Below are 27,320 nucleotides of genomic sequence, written 5' to 3'. Positions count from 1 at the left end.
GTACAACTAGTTCAAAATAAATTGTTCATTAGATTTATTAACCATCTATAATTCCCTTTGAGACTTATATATTAATATATTTTTGGACAAGAATATTGATAATTAAGTTAATTGAAATAATATGCATATCGCATTTTATTTTAACGTTGTTCATAACAACCCTTTTTAATTAATGTAATCGTGTATATCGAAATATAGGATCAAGGTCAAGTATCAAGCGTCAATCGCAATGTCGGTGGTTCAGATCTAAATAGTCACAGAAGTTCTAGTTCACGTATTAGTCATAGAAGTACACCTACAAACGTGTGGCCTGCAACCGCTGCTGCTGCTGCTGCTACAGGCAAGTATGGAATATCTTAAAAATCTAATATTAGTTTTGATTTCATTTAATATTCATACAGGTGGCTCTAATGAACAAAGTATAGATGAAATGTTAGACAATTTAATGGATATTGGTCCTCAAGCAACAACGATGGAAAATGGGTTTTCTGGAAACTATTGGGGATATCCACCATTACCTATGAATCAGTCACAGCATGGTAATACAACAGAGAGATTTTAGTAACGATTTTTATCGAATGAAATATTTATTAATAAATATTGAATTGCATACTGGATTTTAATATAGGTTCTGCAGAGCACTATCATAATTTAGTGTTAAATTCTCAAGTACAACAACTTCAAGTACAACAACTGCAAGTAATGGGTACAACTATACAACAGTGCTGTCAACTTTTGTGGGTACAACAACGGGAATTACAATCTATGCGTACAGCAATTACTCAGCTACAATTACAATTAAGACAATCGCAAGGAGTACAAAGAAGCAATAATTCTGAAAATCAGGAAGACTATTCTAATCTAAGCCGCAGTGTGCATCATCTTGCTGATACATTAGATGCAGCATTACCCCCAAGTTCTTCTTTACCAAATCTTGTTTCATTACCTAATACTTCTCCTGCACTTTCTCACTCAGTAGTAGGTACTAATTCTCAACAGCATCAACAACAACAATTGAACAATCAAGTACCACCGGGAAATAGAGCAAACAACTACTGGGATAACTTTCGAAGGTAATCAAAGCCTTATATATATAAATTTAGCACAAACAGAGAAAAAATATACGTTATAACAGTATAAAAAAAAAATTATTCAAATTTTTAAAGAGAACTATATTTATTGAGATTATATATATATGGTATAACAAATGACTAAGACCTCATTAACGTTTGAGTAAAATTTTAAATAAATTTGAATCATTGTAAAAAATATTCATCAAAGTAAATGTTATTTCTAACAGAAATTGATCAACATCATTAAATTAGTACCTCACTGACAAAGTTGCGCATTATCGTCTTTTGTGTTTCTTTATATCTAATGTATTATCATATAGAATAATAAATTTCACGATCTATACTCTTTACTTATTACTCTCCCTTTTATTTATTGTTGGAATTATTTGCACCAAGTATTTGTTACTTTAGTTACATAGCACTGTGGTGTTCTAGTTAAAGAAAATACGTTGGTAGGTAACCCAAGGGTATGTAATTAAATTGCCAACGGATTTTTCATTAAATAGGATGTAATTTTAACCATTAATACTGTGCATGTAATTAAAATTATAATCATAATACATTTTTGTGGTAGTGGCCATCAAACTAATACAAAGCGTGTTGTAATTTTAATGAAAACTAAATCTATCATAATTACTAAATTGTTTTAATTATAAAAATGTTTTGGGGAAAAAAGAAATAATTATACTCATTTTTAATTTTCAACTTTTTCAGTTACTCAAGACAAAACTTACTTTCTGGAAGTGCGAAGACAATAACTGATTCTACTACAGCATCCATTTCAAATTCTACTACTTCTGCAAATACTGCAAGTGGTGTAGTTCATCCTTCTCTTGGGTATATTAATATATTGTAATAATAATATACATATATAATGCTCGTTTGAATTAATTTATAATTTTAAAATATTTTTTTAGGAAGGATAAACGAAATCGTGAACAGGGAGCAGATAATTTACCTTTACCATCATTAACGATAGCAGAAACACAATATTCATTAAACCTTCAACAACAATCTAATTTACAGCAACAAGAAAGAGAAAATACTACTATGAGAAGTAATATAATAACAAATGAAGTATCACAAGTCGACAATTCCGGAGAAGAAGCCCATAGTTCATTTAGACTACCACATGCGACTAACGATGAATATTTTTTACATAATCTAAGGTAACCTACAGTTAATTAATGAATAACTATAAATGTTAAAATAAATTCATAAAATTTTGATATTTATTCTAAACAGTCCTGAAATGAGAGAAGTCATTAGGTCACTTGTTGTAGCTAATAAAAAAAGACCAGACAATTTATTAACGATTTTAAAAGAGATTACAGCTATAAGCGACGACAAAAGACTTCCTCTTTTATTGATAAGTCTTCGTTTTTTGCAAGATACACAACCACAACAGAATGCTCAGGTATGAATATATTTTTATATTTCCATAATTTAAATACACATATTGTAAAATACATATATTTTAATATATGAAATTTTTATTTTATTTAAAATTAACTTTTTTTTATCGAAATCTGGGATATTTCCGGAACTAAAGATTCAGAGTGATAATCCAAGTAATAATTCAAAATGAAATTGAATACCTATTTCTGCAACTGTTACGACAGGAAAGAGTCAAATTAGTCAAAGTTGATACAAAATTAATGTAATTAACATATATAAACAGAATGAAGCAGCTGATCAAACAGGGAGTGACAGTTGTCGGTCAAGTGACGAAGATTCGGATGTGGGTGCTATACTCGGCTTTAATATGGAAAATCAATGTTCATTAAATGGATTAGTTGTATCAACTCATGCTGGCCCTTCGTCATCTCCTACAGCACAAGTTCCATTATTAGATCGCTTAGAAATGCCTGTAAGTAGTTATCAAAACATATTTAAAAATGTTCTGTATTAACAATAATTTGATTTATACTTCTTTAGACATCGAGTTGCCTTGATAACGACAATGCTACTGGTTCAGCATCTGCTCTTAAACCAGGTTGCAATGAAGACTTAGCAGAAGCTGATCAATCAAGATCTGAATCTTCTGTCAATCAACAAGTATGTTATTATATTAACAAAAAAATATTTTAATGTGAAGTATTTGATTTTAAATATTTCTTTTAGATACATCACAATGAAGAAAATGAACAAATCCAAGATGATGTAGCATTATCATTAGGAGCAGCTATAGGAACTTTAGAAGCAGCCTTAGCAGAAAGTGATGAAGATGAAACAACTACAAAAGATGAACACGGCAGAGGCAAATTAACTGCTAAACGACATCGTCGATGTTATTAATCATTAACTATATCATAAGTATTTATTTCATTATATTTCATTATACTATTGCAAAGTTTAACGAATTTTCAAAAACTGCATAATATATAAAAGCTTATATATACATTAGATCAAATACTGTATATGTATTTCATTTATCATATGAAGATAAAAATGCATGGATGGTGAATTACATACACATATTGACGCAATTGCAGATCAGTCTGATTAATGAAGTATGTTTTTTTTAATAACATTTAAGCAATAAAAGTTGTCTTTATATTTAATACTTCATGTTTAATATGCATTCAAAAATGCATATTGCAGGATATATTTAACAAAGAGAAAATAAACTTTTATGTATCAAAAAGTAAATTTTTATTTTATTGCACACAAACAGAGCAGTGACACATTGGGGAGGGGTATAAGTATGTAACAAAGAAATATGGTCTTCAATACAAATGTAATGTGAAAGATATGGAAAAAAGTTTATGATAAAGAACCTAATTAAAATTCTGTTTCAATATCATGTTTTGCAAATTGTTGTTGTCTGTAATGATGATATATAGAGCATCCATGAGTCTCGAACAATAATTCCCCAAGTTCCACACTGCTATCACTAGACTCAGTACCATTGCTTGATGATAATTGTCTATAATCTGGATTATATATTAAACTATGATTACCTGCTGCCCCGCAGCAGCTTTCAGTTATAACCGAGGAATGATCCAAGGTTTTATCGTTGATGGAATTTAAGCATAATGATGTTGACTCAGAATGCATCGTGGTCAATCCATAGTCCTTTGCACTCCCTGTACCATAGCAAACGCAGCTGCCTCTGAAACGAAACCCACTAACTTATCAACTCATTTTATTAGTAATCTCCTATGCCATCCATTGCATCAGTAGATTGTATCCTTACCAGTACAAAAAGACCAAACATATTAATAGTTTCACAAGGTTATGAAAAAATTTTGCATCTATTTTTTCCACCACATACCATTTACCCACTGTAAAGTAGAAGACAGGATGCAACAGGTTTTAAAATAAATTCAATGTTGGGGTCAACTGCAAATATCTGTAGTCAGATGTAAATACAGTAGCCCATAAACGAAAGCTAATTTGATATTTTCTTCACCAAAATCATTTACAAATCGTAGACGTTCAAAATTTGATTGTGCATAGTATTTGACACCCATTTACTTATGTACACATATATAAATAGGTAACTTTAATTGCAAATAATAAAAAATGTGCAAAAATGTATATGATACAAATTTGAACGTCATATAATGAGTAAACTTGTCAAATATTTTAATTATATATATATTGAATTATAAATATTAATATTTTCTAACAAATTACTACTGTTTAAATTATTTCCCGCGCTGAGGCAAAAATAGAATTTAACAGAGACCTCTAACAAGAATCGTTTGAAATACATACGAATAAAAATTGGAACAAGCACTGCTAGATTTAATTAAACGGATGAATATAACAATATATGCATGTTCCTTCTCATATTACTTAACGTGCAAGCAGTTATGCAGTTATTAAATTATGAAACGTACTCGTTGCTTGAGATTCCCAACAATATGTATCTTTCCTACCTGGGCAGAATCTTTTAATTTCTATCGTTGAACCGCTATTGTTATAGAACCGTTTCCGGTTCCTACTTCGCATCGCGTCGGCGCCATGGACCGCCTGTTGTTGATCCGTTGTAAATAAACAGTAGGATTGCTGTTTATTGTTAACCTCGTGCAGCCTCCTCGACGACGCCTCTGGAATCACGTAATCGTTATTCAGACGGCATGACGCCGCAGAATAGTCATATCCCTCATCCGTTTCCATAGCTGAACCATTATGGTTACTCGTGGTACTAGGTACACTGGTGTTACTATTGCACTCGTTTTTACGATTCAACATATTTTCTTTTGACAAAATAGGGACATAACCGTGATAAACGCTAGACGATACGTAAGACGCCATCCTCGTACTATGTAGCGCGTCACTTGTAACCGCCATTTTTTATTAAATTGTTTTCAAAACAAAATCAAAGATTAAGATATACTCTTGTATTAATAATATGCTTCAGGCACTACGACAACGCGGGAATGCTAATTTTCGCGTATTTGTCGAAAAAAATAAAATAACACCACGCGACGTTATTGATTCACAACGCACTGCACCGAGAATATTATTCGAATGAAGTTACCTTCATATACCCGAACGTGCTTGAAATTGCTTCTTTTGTTCGGATTTATTCGTTTATAGTCGGCTAGTTTCGCTTGATCCTTTTCGTTTCCTCCCCCACTACTTCCTACCTGTTGGTGTTCAGTTAAGAACCAGCTAATGATTAATAAAATGTATGCTTTATTCATATAATAATTATACTTTCTTGTTATTTGTTTATTATGCTTCTGTTGTATCTTTATTGCATCATTATTATAAATAAATTTTAAAAATTACCTAGTCACATTTCATTACTAATGGAAAATTCACAAAATAATTGTGTTTTTTACAGCTCCATCTAGTATCTACTGTTCAGATATCGTTACTAAATTGCATAAGACTCCATTTTGTACTTGCATATGTGTAAATGAAAGAAATTTGATTTTTATTGTGATTCTAATTCAGGAGATATTTTTCTTTAAATATGTTTTTTAGAAATCTAACACGATTATTGTTTATACAAAAATATCTTCTTAAACACGATGCGCGTAATTTTTCAAGAATTTCAGATTTAATTTTGGAGAAACCCGTTGGAAAAAGTACAAAAATACAGGTTAGCTTCCCCATTGCTATATGTCCTTAATTATTAATGAAATTTATTATTAATTAAGAACTTTTGATTCATCGATCACTCTACATTTAAATAATTTTTCTTCATATTATATTTCATATATGTTTTTTAGTTTATATTACTTTTAAAAAGATATTCTTAATAGACAAGAAATGTAGCATTTTTTATTCAGGGATGGGTGCATGCACTGAGGAAAATGAAGAATAACATTTTCTGTGATGTTTATGATGGATCAACCAATGAAATGCTCCAGGTTGTTATACCTAAATCTTCTAAGCCAAATAATTTAACTTATGGAAGTAGTATTGACGTGGAAGGTGTATTGGGTTTAGCACCTAATGGTAGATTGGAACTACAAGTTAATGAGGCATACGTTATTGGTACATGTGATGTTAGCCAAGGATACCCATTAATACCAAAAAAACCTTATGATGCAGAATACTTGAGACAATATTTACACTTTAGACCTAGAACGCAAGAATTCAGTAGTTTACTACGATTGCGTGATGTAGCTACTGCATCTATTAATAATTATTTTAGAAATAGAAATTTCATACATATTCACACACCTATAATAACTTCTAATGATTGTGAAGGTGCGGGTGAAATTTTTACTGTTAAACCTGACTCCAAAGAAGTTCTTGAAAGTATGAAGAAAGATGGTATGTCATTAGACGAAATCTATTTCGATTCTAAAGCATATTTAACTGTATCTGGACAATTACAGTTAGAAGTACTTGCAAGGTGATTGAAACTATAAATGATGTATTATTATTATTATTATTATTATTATTATTATTTCAACAATTCTTAGGAATCTATACACGTTAAGGTATTTTCAGAACTCTTTCAAAGGTATATACTTTTGGACCTACATTTAGAGCTGAAAATTCGAAGTCAAGATTGCATTTATCAGAATTTTATATGATAGAAGCTGAAAGAGCTTTCGTTTCAAATATTGAAGAAATAACGGAAGAAGTTGAACTTTTAATGAAAACAGTAACTAAAGATATGTTTGATCGAAATCCTTCTGATTTCCATTATATTGGTGCAGTTGAACCACAATGGTTGAATTGTAAATTTGGATATATGACTTATGACGAAGCAGTAAATATTTTAAATGATCATGTAGTTCAATTACAGCATCCTATCAAATACGGAGAGATGCTATCTAAAGAACATGAACTCTTTTTAGTAAAACATAATAATAATGTTCCTGTTTTTGTCATAAATTGGCCAAAAGAGGGTAAACCTTTTTATATGAAAGAATGCTTAAATGATTCTTCTAAGGTAAGATAGTGTAACTAATACAGTAAGTAATGTTTAATTATTAAGAAATGTAATGGACATATTATTTGTCTTCGGGTTTATAAATTTCATTCAAAGGTTGCAGGACTGGATCTTTTAGTACCAATTGTTGGAGAATTAGTTGGAGGAAGCATTCGTGAAGATGATTATGAAAAATTGAAGTTAAAATTACCTTCTAATCATAATCTATCGTGGTATTTAGAAATACGTAAATATGGCAATGTACCCACTGGGGGTTTTGGGATGGGTTTTGAAAGATTTCTGCAGTGTGTCTTGGGAATAACAAATATTAAGGATACAATTCCTTTTCCCAGATGGCCACATAATTGCCGTTTATGAATAAAATTTTACAGGATTGTGTTGATTTACTTCTCACATAACTTAAAACATTTTTCCATGTAAATGGAAAATAATTTTAGATACAGGATTAAAATGAAAATGGTAAAAATGTTTTGATAGATACAAACGAATATTTGTATTAGCGGATAACATTCAATGATGCATTACAAAAATGAGAATTTCATATCTTTTTTTTAATTATCAATCATTACATACAAAATCTCGATTTATTTTAGGTTCACTCATAATTCATTGTAATATTCTTTTTTTTTTTCGAGACTTCTTTAATAATGCCTGTTAATAGTATTCAACTTTTATATAATATGCAAGATTACATAACAAGTTTAAAATAGGCATTTATTTCTATATGGTAGAAAGTTTGAGATGGAATACGAGATAAAACGTAACAAGTCATCTTTATTTAAAAAAAATTCTTTATTGAATAGCGATATTTTCATCAACTAAATTAGACTAATTTTTTAGCATTTTTCTTGTTTATTTCTCCAAGTACTCCTAGATATGGCTAAAAATCCAAATCACTAATTAATTACGCTGCAACTGTTATTATCATAAAGGATATTGTAGAGGTTACTATAGGATAATAAGTAACGAAAGAGGAAGTCAAAACCCGAATAATCAACAAGTCTTCTTTTATACAACAAAATAATGACTCTAGTACTAATTTTTGTATCTTATCTAATCTCGTAGTGATCATTTCTTTGTTGAAAGTATGTACAATGCAACAGACAATCACATATCACACAATTTGTACATTTTTAACAATTGATTCGGGCAAATTCGATACTTTATAAATAATCCTGTTAGGTGCAATGATTTTTGTGTATAGTTCCACAAAGCACCTCTCAAACRAGTAGTGATTTTATAAATTAACCTATGCAGAATTTCTATAGCTTACAAAGTACAAACAGTACGAAATTCTCAATAAGTCTTGTGCAGACCATCGTAAATCTTCGTGACATTTTTCATTTTTTTTCTTAACATGTCACGAATTGTGATTGCACTCAATACTAATAGGAATGCTACCTCACCTTATTACTTCATTTCAATCATTTTATCACTTGCATCATACACATGCTACACCATTTCCTCTCATACTACATATAACGGCGAATATTCACATGTACATTCATACTTGCATACATTACAAAGTATTCTTAACCCTTACGACGTGATGTTTTTCATTTTATAATCGACAATAAATGAAAAATGATCATGTTTAATACACGTAGTAGTACGTGAAATGTTAAAGCTGAGAAGTATAAAAGAAAGAAAAATCATAAATAAACACTTTAAGATGTAGCTATTATTGTACGCACGATATCTAAATATTTCAACAAACATTTAACACCATGTCGTACGAATCGCATAAACGGTGATATATAATACCTGAAACTTAACATTAAACGATTTTATGAATAAATCATCCTCGCAAACGCATACTTCACACAAACCCTTAAGGGCTTCCACAAATTCACGTAAAATATTTTACAAGTACTATTTACATTATAGAACAGAGTCCAGAGAGTTCTTGCCCCTTTTCTACAGGAGGTAAGGTAGACAGTTTTCTGCCTAGTAAAGAGGGCTTAATTGAAGCAGGCACTAAAGGCTCTGTATTTTCTTCAACTTGAGGTTCAACAATTTGTTTTTCCTTTGGTTCTTCAGGTTCCTTGACAGTATTCAAGGGTTTCGTAATATTAATTTTTATACGAGATGGTGCTGCTGGTAATGTCGCTGGAGTAGAATCTAATTCCACATTTCCGTCAATAGAACTTTTCACAGCCGCATATGTTGTGTCTACTGTTGCAGGCTCGCTGATTATGCTTTCTTCTGGATCTAATAAAACATTCTCATTAACATAACACAACATAATAACAAACACAAATTTCATTAAGAAAAATAATATTTCTAGATAGGATATATCATCTTTTAGAAATACAATTAAAAAAAATGCAATTTATATACATTTAAATTATTTTTTAAATAAATTAGCTGGCATAAATGTATTTAAAAATAAATATTTACCTGGTTCAAGCTCTGTAGGTTCTTCTTTAATCTCTACATTAGTAAAGTCAAATTGTTCTTCTATTTGTTCTTCAATTTCATCTAATGGTTCTTCTTTGATTTTAATATTTTCAAATAAATTATTTTCAATTAAATTATTTTCAGTTACTTCACTTGGAGATTGTTCTCCATCCGTTTGTAACTTTATATCTACTTGTTCTGATGCTTCTGTATTTAAGTTTTCATTATCTGTACTTTCGATTATTTCCTCATCCAATTTCTCATTTTGTTCAGTTTCCAAATTTTCTAAACCTATGAAACCATCAGCATTTTCCATTTCAGAAGTATTTTGTTTTTCTGTTAACACTGTGTCTTCTGGTTCAATAGACGATTGTTTAACAATAACATTTTCTATTTCTGAATCTTGAATTTGTGTATCTTCTTCTATAATAGATTCTTCTATACCACTTTTCTTTTCATCTTCCATTTCACCAATTGTTTCCTCAAGTGCCAAAGCAGTTTTTTCCAAAGCTCTCTAAAGTTATGAAACAAGAAAAAATGGTTGATTATATGAATTATTAAGTATTACCCATTAGTTAGGTATGTCCAAATAAAAATCACAAAATTTATATACAATACAAATATCCTGTAATAAGAAATGTAGTGCTTTACCTTTGATCTAAAAAGTATCTGGATTTATTATATACATTAGATTTATACCACATATTATATACCATATATATGTTAGCGTTACTTATTATTTTCCAAAACGTAGTCATATTTTTTTTATATGCTTTCCTAAAAATGCTTAGTTATTTTGGATAAAACATAAGGTTTCCACGATTTAACTGAATTATACTATGTAACGCTGACATATATAATAATTAAAAGATAATATTTTGTTATTGCTGTTAAAAATTAAATACAGGATGGTAAAATATCAGACTCTCTTTATTACCATCCTATATACACATATTTGCAAGTTTAATTCAAGATTAAAAAAGAAGTTAAATTGTAATAATTTAAATCAATTATAAAATATAATGATAAGATATAGACGAAAGTAAAGAATTTAGAACTCATGTTTATTAAAAAGAAATATATTAGATTGAATAAAAAGTCTGTTTGCGTTGAATAATACAATTTTATATTCTTACGAAGAAACATAAACAGACTATTCACTCAATGAAATAAAAAAGTTTTGGATATATACTGTTCTATACTTTCATCTATAATTTCGGCAGTGCATTTTCTGTCAAATAAAAGTGTTTTGCACTTCACATATGCATAAAGTGAATACGAAGTGGGAAACGTAAAAGAAAGAAAAGATACTTTGTACTATGACAAGGTCAGGCTTATAGACTGTTCATTCTAGTTCTACGAATGTTTAAACACTTGAGGAAGTGCAACATATGAATATTAATTAAGAAGCACATACCACAAGACTTTTTTCCTATTTTCGTACGAATGCAACAAACAGAAAATTTATTAATAAAATTACATCAATATAATCATTGTCTTCAGACACGTGAAACTGAAAATTATAATATATAAAATAATGAAATAGAATACGAGAAGCATACCTTAAAATCTTCAAGACATAGTGGATGGAAGTTTTTCCCTTCGTAACTAATTGCTGGCCTCAAATGCCATTCTTCCTTTTCTTCATTATAAAATTGTTCAAAAGCATCATGACAAACTTGACATCTAGAATCTTCATCGGAGCCAGTAGGAACACTTGGTTGTTGCGTTTCTTGTGGGGTATCTTCGGTAGCAATACCTTCTGTTTCAGCTGTTTGTTTTTCCGTTTCAAACCAACTTTGAGCTGAAAGTAAAATAAGAATGAGATTCATTCAATTAACGCCAAAGCCACATATTAATTAAATTAAAATATGTATAAAATGAATATATACCTCTATCTTCAAGATCCTCAATCTCTTCAAATTGTATCCAATCGCTAACGTCATAATACCAAGGTCGTGAATGTGCTTTCCTTGCAGTATCTCTTTCACGCCTGTTTTGTCTAAAATGCCAATCTAAATGATGACTATATCGTGTAGCTAATTCAGGTGCAAACCTTGCACCGCACGAACTGCACTGCATTCCACTATACAAAGCAGCAGCTATGGCTGGTTGTTTTCTGTAAATGCACATATACAAAAAATATTTGTTTATGCTTCTTAAAATAAAAATAAAAATAAAAAGATATGTAGATAATATTAAGACATACACTTTAAGCGTCTCTGGCTTATCAAATGAAACTGGAATTATTTCTGGATCTTTTTTCTCTTCTTCTTCAGTTTTCTTTTTCTCTGTAATATTTGGTACAATACCAGTCTCAACTAAACGTTGGAATAATTCGTTCATATTTAATGGCAATGATAAAGCTGGAGTTGACGTAGGTGGATTTTCAATTGGCTCTGCTTGATAAGACAAGCCAGATGATGGTGCCATTGCAGACGGTAGAACAGATGATAGAATGTCCAATTGTAAATCTGTAATCGATCGATTCATTACTACAATAGGAATGAAATAATAGAAGTACTTACGATTCGTTCTACAAAGATAGCTTTCCATTGAAGAAACTAAACAGATAATAGATTGAAATAAATGAATTAGAATAATACTTACCTGGTTTAGGTGTAGATCTGAGATCAGAACCATCTTGAGACGTAGATTCTTGTTCTAAAGATGGTGGTTGAGTAGGAGCAGGTGTAGTATCAACTTTAGATTTTTGATTTAACAAAGGTGGGGTTGATGGTGCTTCGATAGGTTCTTCACCTCTCATTCCTGCTATCTTAACGTATCCAGCACGAATACCTCGTGGTAAAACAGAAAATCTTATGAAATGTTTTTTATCTCTTACAACAATGGGCTTAGGTAATCCTCCGAATTCAACTTTAAATGGACGACCATTTAATAGTACCGTCTGTAAGGCGTCTATGAATTCTAATGTATGAGGCTTGTCTTCAATTTCAAATCTGTAAAAATTATGTTATAAGTGAATATAACACACACACTCACAACACATACATATATATAATTGTTTAGATATGTCTCATTTGTTATTATTTCGAAATTACTTACATTTGTGGTTTTGCATCCAAAAAGACAGGAACCATATTTCTAGCATTGATTATGAGATTAATTTTAGCTACTACTAAATCTGTTCTTTTAACTGTACCGATCTTTACTTGTGGCGGAGGACCTTCTAGTTTTACATTTACTTTCTTACCACCAAGCTCTATAGTTACTGGCATTCCACCAAAATAACATTCGTACCAACGATCATCGACATACAGTTCTCTCGTCGGAGCACCTAATTTTATTCTGGAAAAATAGATTATTATATTATATGATCATAATAACATTTAAATATAAGGTTAACAATATAAATTTATTTTCTAGATAATTACCTGTGAACTTCGCCATCATACATGAACTCTTTATATTGATCATTAAATGCACAGGTAATAGTATCCTTATCATCTATTAAAATTCGTCTTACACCATCCTGGAATCCAATTTCTCTCGGGTCATCCCAATTCATGAAAACTACACCAGTTTGACCATAATATCTGATTTCTCTTGGGATATTATCAATATTTATAGACTTCATAGTATCTCGTGCAATTTCATCCAATAATTGCGTGTCTGGTGGAGGTAATTCACGACTATGTGAACCTTGATTTTTCGGCAGTGCATTATAATTTTGATCTCCATCCTCAAGATCGTATTTTGTTGTTGTAGTATTTGGTGAAACATTTCTTCCAGTATTTATAGGTGGTATATTTGGATTTGACATTAGACTTGGAATTGGTCCATTATTCATCATCATTCCAGGCCCATTCATACCTGATAATGACAAAGAAGGATTTGACATACCTCCCATTGGACCAATTGGTCCATTTGGTAAAAGATTAGACATGATAGGACCATTAGGACCTATTGGACCCATCATACCAGGTCCTAATCGAGGATTGGGACCCATATTGTGGCTATAACCGTGATACTGATAGTCTGGCCTCATTGGGCCAAAGTGTCTTGGATTTTGCCAAGGTCCTACAGGTCTAAAATCTGCATTAAAGTGCGCTTGAGGACCACCATAAGGTGGACCTGGTGGATGAGCCCATGGACCTGGCTGTTGCCATGGCTGACTTTGCCATCGTGGACCATTTGGATTTCTAGGAATAGGATGATCTTTATTTCTTATTACTTCTTTTTCTTTCGTAGGACTAAAAGCAGCTGCACGATCAATTGTATTAATATCCAGTGTTACTCCTTTTTCCCATACTATGGAACCTGCTTCTTTTTCTTTACGTTGCGCTGCTCTCAATTTCCGATCTTCACTCATATGTAAGACCTCTTGAATTAACGTATTGTATTGTGTTTTCGTAATTAATCCCTGATTAAGTTGCTCTGCAGCTTGTTTCATTATTATTTCAATATTGCGATCCTCATTTCTTTCAGGTTTATCGTTTTCACGTCCTCTTCGACCAGGTCGAGTATCCTGATCCTCGTTAGATAATGTTCTTCGTCTGTCTTTGGGGTCATCTGGTAATTTATTGTAAAGTCTAAGGCGACCCAGTCTATCTCTATTACGATCTCTATCCCGTTTGTCATCATTATTATTCACTTGTTTTTCTCTTTCATTCTTTGAAGGAGTTTTTAATTTAGCCCAACTATCTTTGCCGTCTTCTCCAGAAATCACTGGTGGTGGTGGTGTTGGTGGTCGACCAGCCTTGGGATGTGTCAATGTTCTTAAATCAACATCTTCGTTTCCAAACAATCTATTTTTCATAATAAAATAAAAATGAAAAATTATTCTCTTTCTCTAAATCACAGTCTTGATCATTTATTTTAACAATACTTACGCATCAAACTTTTCAGCTTTTGTTTTTTTAATTACTGTTGATTCCAAATGTTCACTACTTTGTCTTTTAGTTGTATTAACTGGTGGTAAGACACGAAGATCTAGATCTTCTTCTGTAAAAAATTGAAAATAAAATAATTGGCGTTAACGTAAAGTGTAGCAACGTAATCCTAAGGTTTCTGGTTATTTCTGTCAATTTTATAGCATACAATTACTACAGGTGATAATGTTGAAAATTGTGATTAGTAGAAATCTTAAGCTTCACATTAAAAACGCTCGTCTTGTAAAATAAAATATATATTAATTTATATTATCAATAAATTCACAGAGATATCTTTAATATGCATTATAATTATACTTTGGTATTAAAAATTAATTTAAGTTACACTAGGTATAATTTAGATGAGAGGTGTGTCGAGTGTGAGAAATACAAACGTTTGAAAATTATAATTAGCGATAGAAAATATTGATCACAGTATGTAGACTCACTCTTTTCAGCAACGGATGTATTAGTACCAGGAAGGGGCAACGTAGCTCTGAGGTCTTCATCTTTACTGGATGACTCTAGTGTTGGTTCTGCGGTAACTTGAACGTTCCCAGAATTAACAGGTGAACGTTCTGGACTAAGACTATCATCCTTATTTCGACGTACATAATTTCTTTGTCTAGCGTTTGGTCTGATTTCTTTAAATGCAGGTGGATGAGGAGGAGATACTATTAATGAACCAGATTGTTCCTCCTCAGTAACACCACCTGAACTGCTTAAGCTTGAATTGGATTTTGTATCATTACGCCGGGGTATTCTATATGGGGAACTTGGACTGCGCTTTCTCGATTTTATCTTCTTGCGATTTTTCGAAGTTTGGAAAGAGGACTGAGGAGAGGTACGCGAAGATGGTGAACTATCTCCACTGTCTTTTTCACGTGATTTAGACCTAATTGGACTGGAATCCCTGTCGATTTTCGGCACCTTACTCGGGGACGATTGAGGTTGTTTAGAACGCGATTTGTTACCTATTTTTCTGTATGAAGATTTAGAGGAAGTGGAAGATTTATCAATCGTAGACGACGAAGAGCTTCGTGAACTTAAACTCTTCGCGTCTTTTATTTTAATGTCACTTCCTCCACCTCCTCTATTACTTGCTGACAAATTCGAAGAACTGCTATTGACTGATAAATTTTGGGCACTTTTGGAGCAATTACTGTTTAGGTTATTGCTACTATTACTAGACGATCGAGGGTCTTTCTTTTGACTTGTTCGATGCGAGATAGCATCTTTATTTGCGTTACCACTGAAACTTTTATTATTATTGTTGAGGTTCGTATTAGCATTATTATTACTAGCGTTTATCGTTTGTGTATCGGAGCCGGCAAGATTTGTCGGAGGCTTGTTGATATTGCTAGTCACAGCCTGTTTCGAAAGTAATTGCTGTTTTAATTGGTCTGAAAGTACAGTGTTTATATTTGGCGCTAACTGAGTTTGGCCTTCACCACCCCGGATCTCCTTTTGGCCGGTCGTACTCTGTCGTTGTCGCGGATCCGCGGTTGTCACCTCCTGAACGGATGCAGTCTTCAATCGAGGATCACGTGACATTGGCCTAGCAGATGCTATTGCTATACTACTTGCTGGTGCAATTCGTGGACCATTATTTGTGCCTGCATTTTTCAACAGTGATGCAGCTGCAGCTGGAAACTACAAATTATATAAAAATTAGATTACATTTTTATGAAATAAAAGAGAAAAACAAGTTAAATAATTAGCTATTATCTTAATATATATTTCAAATAAAAATTACCTGTTTTGTAACCGGTTTTGGTGTTGGATTTGATACAACAGATGTTGTAGGCTTTGCTTGAGTAGTACTTTCTGTAGTTGAGCTAACAGTCGTTGATGGCACAATCTATAAAAATTAAATAGATTAATATACATTATTTATTTCAATAGATTATAAGAAAAACATAAAGCTTTATTTTTATTCAACATACTATATCTGTTTTCAAACTTCCAGCTTGTTTATCAAGTTGCCTCTGTTGTTGTTCCAAACTAGCTTTGGCCTGAAGCAATTCCAGTTCTATTTTTTTCTTTTGTAATTCTAATAGTTCTTTTTGCTTCTTTAGTAATTGTTCTCGCATAACAGCTTCTGTAGGAGTTACTGGGTCGCCTGGTGGTAATTTAACTGGAGATACAATTGGTTGAACAATTGATGTTGCCGTTTGTTGAGGCTAAAAATAATCAATGATTTTAAATAATGAATAATTTGAACAAAGAATGAAAATTGTATATATAATACAATTTTATATATTTAATAAATTTACCATAGTCAAAAAACGAGGATTAACATGGATGGAACCTGAAGATATACTTGTAGGTGAGGCAGTGATTGGCCAAGCAGGATCAATACTTTGTACTCGTACATCTAATGAAAACAACTTCTTAGCAGGAAATACATCATTCCATGTCTGTCGTAATTTCCACATACTAGCTCTAGTATTTTCATCCACCTAAACCATTAAAAAATTATTAGCAAATACAAGTTTTTCATTTTTAATTCATAAATGGGTTTTATTTATTTATTATATATTATATATAATACTATAAAGAGAGTAAAATAAAATAATGTTAACTAAAATAATGAAATTCATAATGTCATTCTGCAATAAAAAAATGTTACACCTTAGTGCAAGAGTTCATGTTAAGTCTTTATGTATGACACTGTGAGTTCAATGCCATATTGATGAAACCATTATCTTATAGTAGCATAAAATTTGCAACACCTGAGAGACTTTTATGAAATTGAATGTAGAAGTTTATAAACGAGAGAAAGTACATTTTAACTTCCTGTATTGGTTAAGCAAAAAGTAATCTCTTTCTATATATAAACATGTAAAAGATGTGTTTTTCTAAATTAAAAAAATGACAAAATTCAAATCACAGTATACACACACATACATTACTAATTTTACTATTAAAGATAAAATAAATCAAATAAAATAAAAAACATTACCTTTTCAAAAACTCCGCAAAATGTATTCACAATATTTTGAGTGAAGAGATTTAGATAAGTTCCATTTACATTCTTCACAATAGAATCAATGAGGTAAAGTACAGGTAACTTGATATCGCTCCTCACCTATTAAAAAAATAACATACCATGCTTCTATTGTGTATATTGAAATCATTTCATAAGTTTTGATATTAAATAGAGTATAAAATAAATAAACCCATTAACACTTTGACTGCTATATTGGTCATATATCACCAGCCATGGTTTCTCCTGTGATACCATGGTGGTCATTGGTGATCAGAGCGTTTGAACTACTTACAATTCTAAAAGTTGAATGAAAATGTACAGTTAGTGCATTTTGAACATTACTACTAATTAAAATATACTTCGAAATAAAGAATGCCCCATTGAACAATTAGAAATTTTAATTGGAACATCGAAAATAAAAGATTAATTTCTATGAAATCTTGAATAATAAATTTCAGCATGGCAGTCAAAGTGTTAAGCATCTTATAAAGCTGATCCATGTTAAAGAAGTATTGCAAAGATAGAGAATTTGTAATTTCATTGCCAATACTTAATGTTCATAATGCTAATTAAATATAGATTTTATTCGTTTATTAAACATAAAAGTGTAGATGTATATTTGGGACATATAATCTTCACTGTGGCTTAAATTTAAAAACCTGAATAAGGTATTAATATTAATGTGTACTAAAAATTATCACACTTTTTTTTATTATGTATCGAATTTTGTAAATGATCTGCAATGATAATTAAGATTTTATTTATAAAAAGAGACGAGACATAAAATATTCACAATGAAATGATAGCATCATAGAGGTCAATAATATAAAACAATATTTTATTTCCATGCTAGTATTGTATATTCATAATACTCAATATCACAAAAACATATTCTTTAATTTTATCACAGTACCTGACTTTATATAATTTAATTTCTTAATTAGTATGCTGTTATTTATATAGATAAATATTAAATCATATATCTTGTACACATAACATTGTCGCATTTACAAGATAGGATTCAAATTGTTTTCTTTTCATTGTAATCTAACATTTTACATAACCTAATTGCAATAATAATATAGTTAATTGTGAAATTACAAAACTATATTTGCTTTCATGATAGACGCTTTTGAAATACTTTATCATAATTTCCAAAAAATTATCACAGGAAAAAATATACTGCATTTATGTCTACGTAATGAAACAAACTATGATCTTGCAATTTTGTTAACGATTCTAAAATGCATACATATATTAATAGTACAATATTATTGTATAAATATTGTAAATTATAAAAATCTTTTATCTTTATCTGTTGAACTATATATGCATATGAATACTAATGTATTACGATATTTATATAGAAAAATTAATAAAAGCAATTATAATATTTGCAAAATACTATATATCCATTTGTCATAAACACAAAATGGACGATAAGAAATGATTGTAGTTTAGCTTGCTAAACTAATTATACATAAAATAATCTTAAATGATTAATTAATTATCTTAATTATTCATGACATTACAATAAGCATGAATTACAACAAATGGATATACAGTAATATGTTATACCCAAAAATATAAAATAGAAAATAATGTTCACATTACAAGAATGTTTGACATAAGTATTGAATTTTAAAATAATATGTTTTTCTTAATGCAACTACAAAATATAAGTAACCTTTTGAAGATGATTTTCAACAGCTTGGACGATAGCAGATGCATGTTCAACGTTATCCTCTGCCAGCATAGTAAGCATATTGATAAGCGGCTTGCTGTTAATCGTAAGATCAGACAGTGATGAGATATACTCATCAGCTATTTCTTTAGACTTTGCCGATGTCATCTTGATGAGTTGCCAATAAATAAATGCACCAATTCCTTGTCCGAATAATCACAGTTACCGCACTATAGTATAATGAAACACAACAAACAAATGTAATGAAATGTATATAATATTGTTAATTATTTATGACTCCTTAATTTTTACTTTATATATATATATATATATATATATATGTGTGTTTGTGTAAAATGTGAAAATAGTTGAAATGAGATTTTTTGCATAACAGAAACAAAGTTTCTTATGAAATGCAATTCATAAATAAGTTTGTAGTCAAATATACACACCTTGATATTAACTTTAATGATTTATATGTTAGTATATAAAAATTAATACATAAACCACTATTAAAACAGCATGAACAATCCAAATGTATTTAAATATAAATATATGAAGCAATTAATAGGTTCAATAATGAATTTAGGAAAATTTCACTTTCACTACCTTCAGATAAGTAAAACAAAAATAAAACTATTTTCTTAAGATCATTTATTTCATTAAAAAAACGACGCCTGTGCTATCAACTTCGAAACAGAAATTAGCACAATAGTATCTCTATTTATGTAATATCTGGAACTTCTTGGAAATTGATGAATTTCCATTAATGATTTATTGATTATTTGTATAAACTTATCAATTTACGCACACTATATGTCCATGTTTTGAATTTCGATATTAACACAATTCTGTTCTACAACGCGAGAGAAATATTAGTCACATAAGAGAAACTACCACGCATCTGGATTTCCCAACGCCCGTGTAACAAATTTTGATAACAATGAAAACAATTATTTTTCACCTTTCGTAGAAACCGTCCCTTTTGATATTAAATAATATCAATTAAAATTTACCTTATTAACGCATTTTCGAATATAGAATCATCACGAGGTAAATTATTATGATAAATTCTTAGCGAAAATTACACGAACACCACTGCTTACGCAGAACGAGATTCACTTAAAATGGCTGACATACCTTTGTTGTATCTTATAACGGTACTGCAATAAAATAACCTTTAAGCTCATTGGTGGAAATTGATCGAGTGTAGGCGCTGTTTGGACTTAGAACCAATCGTTATCTTCGTTTCAAAGTTTAAATAGTCTATCCTATTCTGTACTATGATTCGATAGCTGGCGTAGTTGTCGCTAGTGAAAAGGATGTTTCCATGAAAACGTAATTTTATCTTAATAATAAAAAAATATAAATTTAAATGAATCATTATTGTAAATAAATCATTATATAAATATAATACGAATTTGTATATAATTTTTACTTTTTAACATTGTATTTAATGCATAATGTTTTAATAAGTCATCCAATGAGTGCATCTATTTTATTGGCTACGATATAAAAACTGCTTTGAAAATAGCTTTAACTAAAATACCTAATTGTAACAATTGCCAATTATAAAATAAGAAAATCAGGTGGTTTAGTTTTCTTCTATCCGTGAATTTCATTTATCCAATCCAAGTATAATAAACCAATGAAAACACTTATAACTGTTGTGTATACGTTTAAATTTGTATAGTATGTATTGCATACCTACATGCATATTTCGTGTATGCACTTGTGTGTGCAATTATAGAAAGCGCTCATTGTGATCTAGTAATAACAACTATAGATAATACAATCGTTTTGACAGAATGGCCAAGTGTTCTAAACCTGCTGTAAGGCAATTATTAACCGTTCGTATTTTAGATTTGTATAGAATTAGAACGCTACAGTGAAATAATTCAATATAAATTAATTGTATATATTCAAATATATCGTAATGCATTTTCATTCGTGATATCAAAAGGGTGGATATCGTGAAATTCTTTCTCCAAGTATGTTGTAATTTGAAGGTAACCATCAAGGTAATCTGAAAGTGTAGAAAGTGCGCGTGTTGTGTTTGCAAATGTATAGGTAGACTCACTTTTGTAAAATCGTTTTGGGATAAAATACGGTGCAAATGTGATGGAGGACTACAAATTTCTTTTCAAAGTTGTCCTGGTGGGCAATGCCGGCGTTGGAAAAACTTGTCTTGTACGCAGATTTACCCAGGTAATTTTTCTTATTTCAACTATTTCTCGTATAATTTCCATTTAGGTTTCCCGTATGACATCATCCGATCTATTAAAGAAATGATTTCACTTCTTAGTTACTGAACATTTACTATTCGTGTATCATATGTTACGATTATTGCTTAATGTTTCGTTAATAAAATATAAACAATTTATTATATAAAGATATCTTTTCTTTGTTTGTTTTACAGGGCTTATTTCCTCCAGGTCAAGGTGCAACAATTGGTGTAGATTTTATGATTAAAACTGTAGAAGTAGAAAATGAAAAAGTCAAGGTTTGCATGTACATATAATATCTCATAATTAAATATAAAAAAAAAAAAATATATATATATATATATATATATAAATGTACGTGATATGTATGCATATATCATACAGAATTAAAAATTTATCTATGCATTTTTTATATTGTGTGATAAATATATATTAGATATTTATTTATTTTCATTACAGTTACAAATTTGGGATACAGCTGGACAAGAAAGATTTCGTTCAATAACTCAAAGTTATTATAGATCTGCTCATGCATTGATTTTAGTATATGATATTTCATGCCAACCTACTTTCGACTGTTTACCTGACTGGTTAAGAGAAATTGAAGAATATGCAAATAACAAAGTTTTAAGGATATTAGTAGGTAAGTATAAGAGTAGAGAATATTTAAATACTATAGTATATTAAGAATAAAATTGATTACAATTATATATTCATTTTATTAAATCATTCGAAGGTAATAAGATAGATCGAGAAGATAGAGAAATACCAACACCCGTGGGCGAAGATTTTGCACAAAGACATGGAATGTACTTTTTAGAAACATCAGCAAAAGAGGCAGAAAATGTAGAAAGATTATTTATGGAGATTGCTGCCGAACTTATGGATGTAAGTATTATTGTTCTTTTTGTATTCTTTCTTTACTGATAAATTTAATATTTCATTTTAGCAAGCACGTAGTAAGGAATTACCTAGATACGAAACAAATGCAACATCCATAAATGGAAAGACTACATCAATTGGTGATACTAATAGTTGCGGTTGCAGTCGTTTTTCTTAAATACTTATGGCTATCATATGTCATTTGTATGAATTCAGCAGAACTGTCAGTTATTGGATATTTATATAATAGAATAAGATTATACGTTTTTCATCCCATATATTAAATGCAATACTAGTCGATGTTTCACAGCTCAGACAATATTACTCTATATTCGCACACTCTTGATATTATATATTAGTAAATAGCAGAAATACCATATACTATTTCAATTATTAGAGTGAATTGATTTTTACATGTTATAGTAGTATTCTCTTTAATGACAGACTATCAGATTAGTTAAATTTTTATAAGAATACTCTTTGTCTGATTGATCTGTCATCATTTTTATAAGATTTTGGTTGCTTCAGAAGTACAAATAGTTATGTATGAATTTTGATGGATTTTTATAGAGAGAGAACACAATGTTTATGTCCTAAAATAAAATATTGACAACTTTTTAGATTAATGTCTCATGTGCAATACAAATATGTGTTTACTATGCTAATTTTAAAATTAAGAGAATTAGTTTGAACATATGAATATTTAAATATTTTATAGAGTGCTCACGAAATATCAATAATATGATTGCAATCCATTTTTCTCTATTAAACATTGTTGTAAATATGAAGAACACACGTTCTTCATTGTTTAATTACTGATATTTGAATAATCAAAGTTTTGTTACATTTATTCCATATTTTAATCATGTTTTATACATCATAGTTTATTATTGATTCTGTCCACGTATTGTTCAATATTGTATCATAAAATTATTTACCAAATAATTGGTAATTATTGATGATACTATCAAGATTATCTATTAATTTTTTTAGGTCATTGCTCTAGTCTCAAGACTTGCTTCTTTAACGGTTTAGATATAAGGAATCTTAGACTACTAAAATTTTAATACTTCTTTCAATATTACATTAATCATAATTTATTTATTCCTCCTGTTAATTTTTTTATTATATATCATCTGTATAAATTGAATAATACATATATTTATATCAATTGTAAAACAATTATTGAAGAATAAGAAGGGCTGCATTTTTCTAAAGAGTATTGTTAAATAATGAATTTATGTATTACTACATTACTTTTTATATTGATAATCTATTTTCTTTATTGTTGAAAAATATTACGAATAATGCAAAATTAGTTTATTCTATATTATTTTCTATTAACGAATTGATTCATTAATATTATACGAATACATCGAATCTTTAAGAATCTTACTAACTTTGCCAACAAAAAGAAAATAATTTTATTACTATAATAATATGCTACACAATTTTATGCTGCATGAAATAATTGCATATTTGCGTAAATGTTAAATAAATACATATCAATCTGTCATGTTATTTAGAAATTATTAAATAATTTATTTTTATTCTATATTAATTTTTTTTTAAAACAGACACCATATAACGAATAAATACTATAGAAACTTTTATTTACATATAGCATTAGACACACTATATTATGATCATAATAATTGTAGTGAATGTATCAAATTTGATTGGAAAACATATGTGATGTTTAACATAGACATTTTATCGACAAACTCTTACTTATTTACTATATCTTAAAAATAATATCTCTTCTCTGTCTTGTTTGTAATCAATAAATATGATATCATGAGTATATTATGCCTACTATGTAAAATATGACATTTATCATAGATGTTTTTTATTACTGTATTCAGTGTCACACTTTACATGTCATGTATGTATATAACATATGACAAATAACATAGCGAGTGTAAAGTTTGTATTTAAAAAATCGAAATCAAGAAATATTGTAGAGCATACTATTAAATTATATCTTGTCTGTGATCAAAACCAATGTTCTTTTATAGGTATCTATGTATTTAGGTTCTTATATTTTTATATTTAGGGCCAAATTAAAAGTATGTCATTCTTCAATTTAAGCATGTTAATCAACATTTCCTCAATTGTTATTAATATAACTTCGTATAATAATTTAAAATCTATATTAAAAAGATATTCCTATTCTTAAAAATAAATCAATTTGTTTTAAAAACAATATTATATTTAATTAATAATAATTATACTGAATATGATAAATATATATGTGTATGTATATAAAAATGGCTCATTAATAGATTTAAACATTAAGGGATCCGAGACATTACAATTTTTATTTTAAAATAAATCAATTATGCATAAAATAATTTTTTTGTTTCAGCTATAATCTTTCTCTTTTCTTAATACTTTACAATTCACTGATGGAGCAACTGAAGCCGAGAAAAATTCAAAAAGTTTTACTTCTAACGTAATGTCGTATTCTGATCCTTTTTTCTGATTTTAAAACATTACTTTCCAATCCAGGTCCAGATTATTGTCATTTTTTTTTAATAGTTCGCGTTAAGATTTTTTATACTTACAATTAGAGTGAACGGTTTTTAATGACACTTATATTAAATTAAAATAACCACTTTTTTCTACGTGTAATTAAACTAATGTACATGGAATTAAACTGATGTATATTTATTTTAACATTCCTCTGCAGTGATGACTTCGAGGGGTGGGGGGGAATATTCATCCAAAAGAATATCACATCAAAATTATTTAATATTCAAAATATGTTAAGTAGTATGCAATGTTTAAATCAGTATATATGTGTATATGTGTTAAAACAAGCTGAAATATAAAGAGAGTGTATTAGATTATTAAAATAATTGTTAATTAATCGATAGAAGTGTCTATTGTTGCTTAAAAGCTAGGAGTATATGATTTATGTACCGTCCTCTTCGAAATTCCCCTTCAAACTGGACCTTTGTCCTTTAAGTAAATTCTTTTATTCAATATTGTTTATATGATTTTCCGAACGATGCGCATGTGTATAAAAAGAATAAGCCACCTAATCAATAAAATTAAAGATTAAACAATCTAATTTTAGCTTTTTTATCATTATTATGTAATTATTTTACCGTTTCTGCGAAGTGATGACTTCGAGGGTTACAATTTTCTTGTAATATACGTAGAATGCATTAGTGCATTAAAAAAAATAATTGTTAATTAATCGATATAAGTGTTTATATTGTTGCCTAAAAGAACGGAGTATATGTACGCGCATATAATATTTGAAATAAATTAAAATTATGATTATATTTTGGTATTCTTTTAATTCCTGTGCAATTGTTCAAATAAACACACACACAACGTCCATAAAGAATATTTTATTATAGAAGACTATTAAAATTAATAAATAATAATAAATAGCTTGGGAAAATATTAATGAATGTATCTATCAATATATCTACTATATGTATATATACTGTGAAAAGCATTTAAATCCTACCCTCGAACCAAAATTTTGACGTTTTTCTAAAATCCAATGGGAATCCATATGTTTCGGTGGTTAAAATCATTTTCCTCCCGTCGCAAAAATGAAAGATTTGTAACAGGAGCACACAATGATACAAGAGGTATCAAGAAGTGGAGTGACTTACCGACTGAGATGATCCTATGGTAAGGTACTACCACGACTTATCGACTGCGAATATCGGATGGTAACTTACCACGCGAGTTACCGACAGTCGCTGAGATACCATCGGAACATGTCAGTCGGTAAATCAATCCACCTCCTGATACCTCTTGTATCATCATGCGCTCCTGTTACAAATCTTTTATTTTTGCGACGGGAGGAAACCGATTTAAACCACTCTTTAAACCACTGGAACATATGGATTCCCATTGGAAATCAAAAAAACGTCAAAATTTTGACTCGAGGGTGGAATTTAAATGCCTTTCACAATATATATACATATAGTAGATATATTGATAGATACGTTCATTAATACTTTCCCAAGCAATTTACTATTATTTATTAAATCTATAATAAAATATTTATAATAGACTTTTGTATAAACAATTGTACACAAACTAAAAGAATGCCATTATAATATTAAAAAATATAATATTATAAATATATTATTAATTATAATCATAATTTTTATTTTTTTAGTTCGTATATTATGCGAGCATACATATACTCCGAGCTATTAGGCAACAATAGACATTTCAATTAATTATTTAACAATTATTTTAATATACATCAAATACACCTTCTGTTTATATTTCAGATTGTTTAAACATATATGTACTGTTTTAAGCATTACATACTTATTAACATACTTTAAATATTAAAAAATTTCAATGTGATATTCTTTTCGATAAAAGTTTCTCCCTCCAAAGTCACCACTGCACAGGAACGTTACAACAAATTTACATTTATTTAAACAATTACATAAAAATTAAAAGAATACAAAAATAAGAACGTTATAATCTTAAATTTTATGGTTTAGGTGGATTATTCCTTTTTTACACATGCGCAACGTACGGAAAGTCATATAAACAACTTTCAATAAAAGTAATTACATAGAAGGCAAAGGCTCATTTCAACGTTAGGTTTCGAAGAGGACAGTGCATAGATCACAGTCATCGAGCTTTTTAACGACAATAGACATTTTTATTAACTAATTAACAATTATTTGAATATTTTAATACACTCTTTTTATATTTCACATTGTTTAAACATATATGTACTAGTATAAGCATTACATACTTATGAACATTCTTTAAATATTAAATGATTTCGATATGATACTGTTTTCGAT

The 27,320-nt window shown here is 29.5% G+C and overlaps 5 protein-coding genes and 1 long non-coding RNA gene across 16 annotated transcripts in view; 3 read left to right on the top strand and 3 right to left on the bottom strand.

Moving 5' to 3' along the window:
* The window catches only part of LOC106792268 (serine-rich adhesin for platelets), a 10,232-nt gene extending 6,539 nt beyond the window's left edge, over positions 1-3,693 (top strand). For all 7 annotated transcript variants that reach the window (XM_014758557.1, XM_014758560.1, XM_014758556.1 and 4 more), the window contains 9 exons: positions 199-340; positions 402-539; positions 629-1,073; positions 1,788-1,910; positions 1,991-2,242; positions 2,319-2,490; positions 2,755-2,943; positions 3,012-3,131; positions 3,198-3,693. In XM_014758557.1, the coding sequence (XP_014614043.1) occupies positions 199-340; positions 402-539; positions 629-1,073; positions 1,788-1,910; positions 1,991-2,242; positions 2,319-2,490; positions 2,755-2,943; positions 3,012-3,131; positions 3,198-3,371 (1,755 nt within the window). In that variant the 3' untranslated portion in view covers positions 3,372-3,693. The remainder of the gene's footprint in view (positions 1-198; positions 341-401; positions 540-628; positions 1,074-1,787; positions 1,911-1,990; positions 2,243-2,318; positions 2,491-2,754; positions 2,944-3,011; positions 3,132-3,197) is intronic.
* An 11-nt stretch (positions 3,694-3,704) lies between these two features.
* On the bottom strand, positions 3,705-5,746 carry LOC106792269. Of its 2 annotated transcripts, XM_014758565.1 has the most exons (3): positions 5,566-5,746; positions 4,961-5,131; positions 3,705-4,186 (listed from the first exon to the last, which is right to left on the bottom strand). In XM_014758565.1, exons 1-3 carry the CDS (start codon positions 5,729-5,731, stop codon positions 3,858-3,860), a joined length of 666 nt encoding a protein of 221 aa, XP_014614051.1. In that variant the 5' UTR covers positions 5,732-5,746; the 3' UTR covers positions 3,705-3,857. The 2 variants fall into 2 exon arrangements, with proteins under 2 accessions (XP_014614051.1, XP_014614050.1); XM_014758564.1 differs by lacking the exon at positions 5,566-5,746 and having other exon boundaries at positions 4,961-5,559.
* Positions 5,747-5,889: 143 nt separating this feature from the next.
* On the top strand, positions 5,890-7,826 carry LOC106792267 (probable asparagine--tRNA ligase, mitochondrial). Of its 2 annotated transcripts, none has more exons than XM_014758554.1 (4): positions 5,890-6,135; positions 6,326-6,897; positions 6,996-7,443; positions 7,540-7,826. In XM_014758554.1, exons 1-4 carry the CDS (start codon positions 6,007-6,009, stop codon positions 7,798-7,800), a joined length of 1,410 nt encoding a protein of 469 aa, XP_014614040.1. In that variant the 5' UTR covers positions 5,890-6,006; the 3' UTR covers positions 7,801-7,826. The 2 variants fall into 2 exon arrangements, with proteins under 2 accessions (XP_014614040.1, XP_014614041.1); XM_014758555.1 differs by having other exon boundaries at positions 6,057-6,135; positions 6,312-6,897.
* Positions 7,827-8,433: 607 nt separating this feature from the next.
* On the bottom strand, positions 8,434-20,550 carry LOC106792266. 2 transcript variants are annotated; one of them, XM_014758552.1, is made up of 17 exons: positions 20,428-20,550; positions 19,415-19,641; positions 17,701-17,826; positions 17,012-17,197; positions 16,682-16,918; positions 16,492-16,596; positions 15,185-16,388; positions 14,697-14,808; positions 13,239-14,612; positions 12,910-13,152; positions 12,454-12,803; positions 12,053-12,317; positions 11,736-11,962; positions 11,406-11,647; positions 11,261-11,275; positions 9,844-10,357; positions 8,434-9,654 (listed from the first exon to the last, which is right to left on the bottom strand). In XM_014758552.1, the coding sequence occupies exons 2-17, from the start codon at positions 19,577-19,579 to the stop codon at positions 9,320-9,322; spliced, it is 5,700 nt and encodes a 1,899-aa protein (XP_014614038.1). In that variant the 5' UTR covers positions 19,580-19,641; positions 20,428-20,550; the 3' UTR covers positions 8,434-9,319. The 2 variants fall into 2 exon arrangements, with proteins under 2 accessions (XP_014614038.1, XP_014614039.1); XM_014758553.1 differs by lacking the exon at positions 11,261-11,275.
* Positions 20,551-20,988: 438 nt separating this feature from the next.
* On the top strand, positions 20,989-23,140 carry LOC106792273 (ras-related protein Rab-30-like). Its single transcript, XM_014758579.1, has 5 exons — positions 20,989-21,619; positions 21,831-21,914; positions 22,096-22,279; positions 22,373-22,524; positions 22,586-23,140. Exons 1-5 carry the CDS (start codon positions 21,533-21,535, stop codon positions 22,694-22,696), a joined length of 618 nt encoding a protein of 205 aa, XP_014614065.1. The 5' UTR covers positions 20,989-21,532; the 3' UTR covers positions 22,697-23,140.
* Positions 23,141-24,117: 977 nt separating this feature from the next.
* Positions 24,118-26,090, bottom strand: LOC106792274. 2 transcript variants are annotated; one of them, XR_001382270.1, is made up of 4 exons: positions 26,003-26,090; positions 25,632-25,748; positions 25,444-25,561; positions 24,118-25,341 (listed from the first exon to the last, which is right to left on the bottom strand). It is a non-coding gene; the product is annotated as an uncharacterized LOC106792274 (long non-coding RNA). The 2 variants fall into 2 exon arrangements; XR_001382269.1 differs by lacking the exon at positions 26,003-26,090 and having other exon boundaries at positions 25,632-25,971.
* Positions 26,091-27,320: the final 1,230 nt, after the last annotated feature.

This window comes from Polistes canadensis, unplaced genomic scaffold (genome assembly GCF_001313835.1).
Source record: "Polistes canadensis isolate GaletaPanama2010 unplaced genomic scaffold, ASM131383v1 scaffold_400, whole genome shotgun sequence".
Classification (NCBI taxonomy): domain Eukaryota; kingdom Metazoa; phylum Arthropoda; class Insecta; order Hymenoptera; family Vespidae; genus Polistes; species Polistes canadensis.
Note: the sequence above shows the minus strand (reverse complement) of the source record. Positions and strands in the feature narration are given on the sequence as shown.